This window comes from Fulmarus glacialis, unplaced genomic scaffold (genome assembly GCF_000690835.1).
Source record: "Fulmarus glacialis isolate BGI_N327 unplaced genomic scaffold, ASM69083v1 scaffold23451, whole genome shotgun sequence".
In the NCBI taxonomy this organism is placed as follows: domain Eukaryota; kingdom Metazoa; phylum Chordata; class Aves; order Procellariiformes; family Procellariidae; genus Fulmarus; species Fulmarus glacialis.
The window spans coordinates 60,863-70,013 of NW_009195021.1; the positions used below are offsets into that span (position 1 = coordinate 60,863).

Here is a 9,151-nt window from a genome sequence, read left to right on the forward strand (position 1 = left end):
GTGGGTGGTGGGGGGGGAGGGGGGGGTGTTGGTTTTGGTGTGGCATTTTTGGAAAGGAACAAATGGAGGGAGGGACTAGATGAAGAATGAGAGACAGGGACAACATTTTTGAGCTACGATTGACAGCAGATAAGGGGAAACAGAAAGGTTTGAATACGATTAGCTTCTGGTACAAGGAAATTGTCACCACAGCAAAAATAGCAAATTGATTGAAAAACAGGCTGGATTTTTCAATTAAGAAATGGTGCCAGGCATGCTGACCACAGCTAACCAGAAAGGGCTGCATTTCAATGGGCACAAATGAATGTTTTCCTCCTCCTTTCAAATGAACGAGAAGCCATCTTTCAGAGGTTTTGTTTTGGATGAGGAAACCTAGCTAAATTATTATTCTTTATTATTTGCATTACTGTGGTACCTAGGAGACCTGATTAAAGATCAGGAGCCCGCAGTGCAAGGAGCTGTACAAATACAGATCAAAAGCCCACTCTGACCTCCGGTAGCACTGTCATTCCTTGAATGGCTTGGACAGTCTGCGGAGACCAAGCTTAAATTGCTGCCTGCCACAAGACAGAAAAGCATACCAACAGCAAGGGCAGACCTGACATTGGAGGAACAGGCTGCCAAGGCAGAGCATGGAGGCAAGCACGTACAGCCATGGCACCAGTGCTGCCACCTCGTGCTAAAATGTGAAATAGCAGAGAGGAAAAAAATGGCAACGTGATACTGCATCCATAGCATCAGAGATGATCAGAGAAAGCCACCAGAAACAAATTATTTACCTGGGCTCTGTATATTAGAACAGTTACGCCAATCCCCTTTCGACTGCAAAAGCTTTCTCTAGAATGATGGAGCTCTCACATACAAACAACATAACCCCTGCTCAAGATTTTAAACAATTACAAAAAAAAGCAGCCAAAAAACCCCCTGAGCAACCACCATTTTCTGTCACCACACCGACTGCTCTGCTCTACTTTCACGTTGGATCCCTCACTCTCCTTGGACCGGTCTCAGCTATTTGGGCTATACCCTTTTTAGTGCCAGGACTGTTCCTTGCTCTATGCTTGTGCTGTGTGCTGCACAGTGTGATCTCATCTGGTCACCTTTAATCACCATGCCTTCCTGTGTTTGTTATGTATGTAATTAACAGGACATTCTACCTGTAAATGGAGCACTCTGGTTCCTCGCAGCGTGCTTGGGAGAGACATCCTCTTTTGGTCCAAAGGGAGATGACATGCTCTCCGCAGAAGGGGTGTCTGCTGAGAAATTCTCAAAGTCCTCCTCCTCTTCCGCAGGAGAGGCAGGGTCAGGAGTATCCAACTTCTGCTCCTCCAAGCTTGCGCTGTTTGGATCCAGTTCCTTAATAATTTTGTCATACTGTGCAATGAAATCCTCACTATCTGTGCTCAGCAGTCTTACACTTAAGTTATGATATGTCTCCTGAGGAGAAACCTTCAACTCTAAGTCTGGCTGTGGATCAATCTCAATCATTTTCTGGTTTATTTGTTCTTTCATTACACCTTGAGTCAAGCTTGAATTTCTCTTACTGTGCTCATCCAAGTCTATTTCCAGCTGGCTCTTTGCAAGAGGCCCATTGACTACAGTCTGGCTTTGGACCTCATGTTCTCTGGCTACATTTAAAGTTTTCTCCTTGGAGTTGTCATCATCTTGAGTATCCTTCTGGGCACATAACCTGTAAACCATAACATCATCCTGAAAGTCCGAATCCTCTATGTAAGATCCTTTGATGAGCATTATGGCATTTTTTTTCATTTCTTGAATGTGTTTTGGTGGCTCTGCAGGTGGTTGCATCTCTGCGCTTCCCAGGTCATCATACGGTTGCAGTGAGCTCACATCAGAACCAGGAGAAATCCCTGTGTCATAGCTATCATCCCATTCTAGCTCCAACTGCATCTTCTCACCGAATGGAGTTACTTGAGAGGAGCTACACATGCTAGGTGTCCTTTGCTGGAGCCGAAACATGGGGTGTTCTACATCTGTACTGTTCTCCTCAGCAAGCGTTTGGATAAAGGTGTCTGGATCAGGGTTTACTCCATCATACAAGGCAGACCAAACCTTACAATCTTTCAGACACTGGAGGATGGCTTCTTGAGCTTCCCCCAAGTACTGCAAGTAGCTGATGTCCACAGCTCTTCCATATTCCACAATGCAAGTAGATTCAGAAAAAAAGTAAAGAACATTACTCATACCATGACATAATAAAACAACCCAAAAAGTTCTCTAGCAAGGGACTAATACATGGCAGGTAGAGTCTTTAGTCCCAACCATCCAGTAAAGCAGGAAGATCAAAGCACAAAGATTAAGAGATTTGCTCATAAACATAAATTATTTGTTCCTATTGCCAAGACAGAGCTGTAACTCAAGATTTCCAAGAGACCAGCCCGCATTCAAACCTTAAAACAGCACTGTCCACTCTGAAGCAGCAAGAGTTGCAGTCATGTATCTGTACATTACTTCCATGAATGCATATTCAAGTCAGATAGCTGTTAAAAAAAGGTTTCAATAGACCTAGACACATGGAAGGAATTAAATAAGCTTTCCAGTCCAGGCTTGCCCAGTTTATTGTTGCCCACCACATTTCCTCCCCCTCCTATCTTTCCCCACCTCCTCCCATGAGCTGCTACCAAATCAAAATTATTTCATGATCTGGTCTTCCCCTGAGCACCTATTACCTTTAGTTTGTGCTGCCTTTGTCCATAGAATATAATCTTTTCCCTGGCTTTCAAGTGTCAAGGTGATCCCAGTGGAGCAGCAGACTGGTGTCAGGGCAAGCAGTTTTGCAGCAGATACGGAGTAACAGTCTCTCTCTTTCACAGCCCACCGCTGGCTCAACATCATGTGGTTACAGGGGATCAGATACCTGAAACAGCAGTGTCTAGCATTACTTCATCGTCCTTTCATGTTAGAGAAAGCAACAATATACAAAATTCCCTTCCCATCTTCCTGTCTTCTCCAGAATAAAAGATACAGTAATAATAATCTTGAGAGGTTTAGAATATGGATCACTGACAAGATCATGAAACCCTGACCCTTTATATTGTGAAGCTATGGTTTGATGAGAAACTGTCAAGATGAGTAGAGATAGGAGATCAGTTGCATCAGAACGGGGAAGTGAACAATCCTTTGCAGGTCAGAGCAAACTTGCTGTAAGTAGAGATGGAGGAAGCGTGGGATGGGCAGATGTCAACGGCCAGCAGGGTGGTTTGGTCCCACTATGAATGAATTCTGTCTCAGAATCCTTAATTTGTTTGTTTTCCTGGGAAATCCAGAGAGAGACAGTTTACATACACCAGGCAAGCAGCCAGCAAAAAGGAGGGAAGGGTCATCAAGGTGTTCTACTGCACTAGATCAAGACTGAGGTCTCAAGGCAGAGGAGGGAATAAGCTATCGGCAGTACAAGGAATAGAGGAAGCACAGTTTTCTTTAGAGCACTTTTGTTCAACTTTTTAAGAGCACTTTATTAAGAGCCTCAGTGGTAACTGGACTGATGTTTTGCCATTTAAAATGCAAACAAATTCTAAAGGATTCCCTAAACAAACAAAAAAATTAAATACAGCACTCTACTGCTGCTAGAGTGGCAACATACTTGAGTTCACAGAGTTCCTAACAGCATTCCCAGGCACAACACCCAGAGCTATAGGGAATTTCACCTTAATGCTTATGGGTGGAGGGACAGACAGTATGTGAAATATTCATGTGATCTACGGTGCTAAAAGCCCAATTTAATCACACCAATATTTCCAAATAAATAATCAATTCTTATCTAATACACACACCAAAATTATAAGTGAGTGTTCTGAAGCAATGCATAGAACCATCAGTTAAAAGCAAAAATAATCAATGCATTTAGTACATTACATAACAATCTACCTACAACAGTTCAGGAACCTGCAGTATTCTTGGTGAGAGAGGAACCAAAGAGGTGGAAAACAACAAGAAAGAAGGTGGAAGCTGCAAACGAGTATATAGCTCTGTATCACAGTGTATAATACTCTAGAGAAAAGATGCAGGCGAGAAGAATTATGCATTTAGAAGCAGGGAATAAGCAGTTTGGAGGTGATAAATATATTCTTAGCTTCCCTTCTCTCACTTTTATAGAAATAAATCACAAGAAAAAACTCTTGTTCCTAAAGATCACAGGATGTAAATCACACTTCTTCAGGTCTGGTAGACTTTTGTCAGGATCGTAAATATTCTTATCTCTGTAGTTGCTTGGATTTCTGCTCTCTTGGAGAACTCTCATCCAGCTCTGCATCCATAGGCAGAGACTGTATGTCCCAGAATTAGGATGAAGAGTGGAAAAAGGAGTTTGGGCTTTACCTTAAAACTAGTTGTAACATCACGTCTTCACAATGCAAACCAATGAGCGTTCTGAATAGTGCCAAGGAGACCACACAGAGCTGGAAAATGATAAATGTTGTCAGTTTTTCATCTGGAAATTGTACTTTTGCAATCTTCCCTGCATACTACATTACAAAATGGCTCTGCCAGAACATCATGCTTTATAAGATACTGTTAGTATGATATTTCATTTTGTCAGCACCCCTATGGGATTTTTTTTTTAAAGTTGTCTAGAGCTATACACATAACATGTTACATTTTAACAAAATACAATCCAGAATCTTCCTTCAAATAAGCTAATAAAAAAAAAAGCAGTAATTTACCAGTCTTTAATATTATTCAAATTTATTAATTTAATTTAACTCAGCATGAAGTAAACCCTGTAACTTCCAAGATAGTGTGTTAGTTTTTACCTCTGGCATAGAATTTGAACCAAATAAAGGTCTTTTCTGAAAGAAAAGTTATAACCACCTCAAGTTTCTGTTGCTTTAAGTATAAAGAATAATTAATGTTCTACACATTAAGAAGCTGAGTGCTTCAACACCTATAGCTTAATGTACTGGCATAGACCAGGACTAAACAAGTCATTTTTATCAGAATCTCCATATGAAGTGTTCACGATCCCTCCACTACAGGTCATTTGAACAGCTGGGAACCATAGCAAGGCATGAAGATCCTTTCTGCTTGCCTTTTCGGCAAAGGTCTGATCGAATACACCCATAAGTAGGAATTTCAGTAGTGACACTCAGCAGAGACAAAAATCATACCCATTCTGTGATAGGCATCCTTACTTTCACACTGGCTTTAGGACAGACTAGAAACATGGACTTCTACTGGCTTTTTTGGTCACTAATTAGTCATAAAACACTTTCAAAGCTATCGTACAGTACATTTCTACCTGCCAGATGCTTGCTAGACCGCACAGTTATGTCCAACATGGTAGAAGCATGAGCTGTAAGCTTTCACTGGTTTTCATCATCTCCATGCTTGTTAATGCATATTTCTTTGGGCACCTTCTCCTGCACTGCTCTTTCCTAGAAGCAGTATTTCACAGCTGGCTTAGACTCCAGGACCAGGCTGACTCTTGTGAGAATTATTTAAGCATAAGCTGACCCTTTGCTAGCATTTCAAGTTGGTGTTTAAATCTTGCCTCTCCCTATATTAATTACGTAAACTCAGATAATTAATATATGAAATTAATTGCACTTTTCAGTAGCTAACAAAAGAAATGGATTAGGACAAAATAAGGAAGAAGCTACAGATTTTTCTCTACCTCATTTTTTCAGTCACTGAACATCCTTTGTAATTCATTCATGATTAAATCCAGCATCCTGCCTGGGCATGGCTTCTCCTCCACTATGAAATTTCCTCTCTTCTTTGCAGTCTCTTCCCTTACTCCCACTGTTAAAACACTGTTCTAGCTCTGCAGCAGGACGTTGCTATGTTCCTCTTTCCAGCCCATGCTTTCTCAAGAATGTCAACTTAAAGACTTTTTGTTTCACCATTTCCAGTTCTCTCTTTCAGATGAGTGACTCAGCTCCCCTACAATATGATTAGCTACCCATGGTGACCAAGACCAGATGAATGCATATATTTCTTGAAAAATACATATACATACATGTATTTTCCCTTACTTGGTAGCTATATCTGTGGAAATGTTAAACAGCAAAGTTTAAGTAACTCTCACTTGATAGCCTGTGAAAAGCAAAAGTTTCTTTGATTGCCTTCCCTAGTTTGGTCATTGAACTAACACACAGCGAAGAACAAGAGAAAGGAAAAAAGCAGAGAGAAGAGAACCAGGGAACACACATGAGCTGGCTTGCAGTGAAGCAAAGTCGAGCTCAAACTCATTGCCCTGCCACCACTGTCCACTTCTTGTACTAGGAGCCAACAGCAAGGTGCTAGTTAGTCCAAGACCTCATGTCTACAGAAATAGATGGAGAAAGTAAAGGGGCAAGAGAAGAAGAAATAACCAGAACTGGAGTTCTTAATAGGAATAGGAGTTGAAGAGCTTCACAACAAGCTTTTGGAAGAAGCCAGATCCTTTCATGAAAGGTGCGTTTTAGCCGGGGGACCGAGGGAAATTCTCATTTCCTCTGTGAAATTTACTAAGAGCCAAGTCTAACTTTTCTTCATATTGGAAAGTTAAAAAAAACTTGCTACTGCCTTAAGTTTTCCTGTATTTAGGAAATTTCAGTTTATAGGGAAACATTTCTCATTTGTCTTTGCAACCATATTGCAAATCAGGAATCATCTGAATAAGTAAAGCTAGCCTATTTTTGAATTTTGTAAAAAGAAAAGATTTAATATATGCTCAGGAGACAAAGAGGATAGTATTTTTACAAGTTCTTTTGGCCACCTGTCTGTACATAAGTTTAACCCTGTGAATTATTAATAAGTATTTTCATCAATAATAACGTATGCAGCTTTTGTGCTATGGAAACACAGAAGGCCTGCCGTTCTGGCTTTTGCACTTGGCCAAGCTATACTGCAGAAAACTCATTTAGCATCACAGAACCATTTTGGCTGAGATCCTGAGTTGCTCAGGGCTGCAGAATTCTTTACAATTCCCATCTCGTTTGCCTGTGGAACAGTAATTAATGATTAACAGAGACAACAGCATTTGCATTTTTGTCGACAGAAGCTGTTTCCGTTTTCAGAGTTAATCCATCTTAGAGATGCAGTAACAGCAGCATATATCCGCATTTGCATGGACTCACATTTCAAAACAAATTTCAGATGTAGCTGCTGTCCCTAATACACAAATTTAATGCACATGCTGGTGTTCTGGCTTTTGTTGTACCTGCACTAAAACAATATTCTTTATTTCATCCATGAAGCTGTGCGTCACACAAGATTCAGCCAAGACTGCCAGCCAAGCAAGGCTCAGAAGGGTAGTCCAGTGCAACAAGTAGTTATTTTCTCTGCCAGAAGATCCAACTGTTAGCAAAGGTAACTACTATCTCTGTCAGCTAGCTCTCCAGCCACTGTGGTGCATTGTGCCTAGGCTGAGAAGGAGCTCACTGTAAATTTGCAATAAACCTTACTACACAGAGGAGTGAAGGCAAAGAAAAGGAAGCAGCAATCCGATCACTTGAGCAAGAAAGCGCCTTCTTTTAATCAAAGAAGAAAGCAGGCAACATCACAGTTAAGCAAACATGCTACAACAATACAGACTTGATTCCTGAGAAATATATTGGCAATACTGCAGTTCACAACTTGGATCAATTTAGAGACATCCTTACAGGGCTTCCATCATCTCCCACAAGGACTATTTGAAAATGCTTGTTGCTTGGCAAAACTCCAAAGATCAAAAATGCTCCTCACCACAAGTATATTTATAAGTCCCAGGGTGAGTTATCTTTGGCAGCACTAATTCAGCAGTATCCAGAATAAAAATGCTTCCAAATTTACCTTTAGTCTTCTAACAGCATCCAGACTTCCAGAAGCCCTCATCTCCCTCTATCCCATTTCCTGTATGTGTGAAACCACCTCACGCATTTGTCAACTTAGTATAGTGGTAGCTAAATATCATCACACACACGCACAAAAAAAAAAAATAATGGAGTGGGTGGCGAAATCACACATTTGGGTGGGGGGAGAAAATTCCTAGTTAAATATAGGGAATGAATATAGGGAAACTCCCATTTAAATATTTAACCTACATCCATGCTGAGTACCTGAACTTTCTTCCTGCGTGTCTTACCCGGAATGGTGTGTTGATTCGGCTAGTAAGCGTATCTAGGATATGCACATTCTCATGTCGGTGCAGCAAAATAAAACGGAGGAAAATCTTGAGGAGAGCTGGCTCTGAAACACTACGCAAAAAGAGATCCAGATATGCAGTAGTAGTCATCACTTCTTCCACGGTCATCTACAAGCAAAAATAATGTAAATGCAAACATACTGCACACACAAAATATCCATCCATCCTCTGCAACTGTATACCTGGCAAACACTCTAAGCTCTCCATACATAACACTGCCACAAAAACATTGACGTCTTTGCTTTTAAATTCGCAAAGAGCATGCTTCTGAATGACTCACAAGCATTTTGAACCCATTTCTTATCTGTCTTGCTTCCCCAGGAAAAAAAACCCTCCCCCAAACTGACACCCCAAATCTCACACATACTGAAATACCAAGAGCCAAATCATGCTAGGAGCTCCCCACCACCTTTCTGCCTGTGTTAGCTCTTTTGCATCACGCTTCTGTCATCCTTCAGAAGCATTTTCAGATGTTGTGAATATCTGCATCTATCCCTTCACTAAAAATAAATGACAGAGCACAATCAAAGCACAGTACAAACTCATGGTTCTAGAGCTTTAAAGAAAAAATCCCCATAGCTATCCAGAATTTTGCCACAATTTTCGTTCTTTTTATTTTCCCACAGCACAATTCCTCATCTCACTCAATTTTTAAAAGGAGTATGTATATACATACATACATACACACACACACACAAAAACCAAACCCCAAAATCTTCACTACTATTTGTATATCAAAATGCAATTCAAATCCATGAGACATTTCCATACCATAACCCACACTGCTCTGCTTATGGCAATCCTTTGGAGCTTATCTATTCACAGTATGCACTGGCAAAGCACAGAAAATTCCAAAGGCCAACTCTGCACCATGCACTGCTGTTGCAAAGTCAGCTTTTTAAAAATAGTTACCCAGGAACCTAATAAGCTTAAGTGCACAAAGATAAACCCTTAAATACAAGAATCTGCCTATATGAAAGGAAGTATTAAACATCTTTTGTTTACCAAACTTAGCTGGATAAATGA

At 40.6% G+C, this 9,151-nt stretch overlaps 1 protein-coding gene across 1 annotated transcript in view; it reads right to left on the reverse strand.

Annotated features, from left to right (window-relative positions):
* Positions 1–8,233, reverse strand: part of FAM160A1 (family with sequence similarity 160, member A1) — a gene marked incomplete at its 5' end in the record, with an annotated part of 16,179 nt that extends 7,946 nt beyond the window's left edge. The window contains 4 exons of the mRNA XM_009587973.1: positions 1,158–2,182; positions 2,681–2,878; positions 4,339–4,418; positions 8,066–8,233. Coding sequence (XP_009586268.1) covers positions 1,158–2,182; positions 2,681–2,878; positions 4,339–4,418; positions 8,066–8,233 — 1,471 coding nt within the window. The remainder of the gene's footprint in view (positions 1–1,157; positions 2,183–2,680; positions 2,879–4,338; positions 4,419–8,065) is intronic.
* Positions 8,234–9,151: the final 918 nt, after the last annotated feature.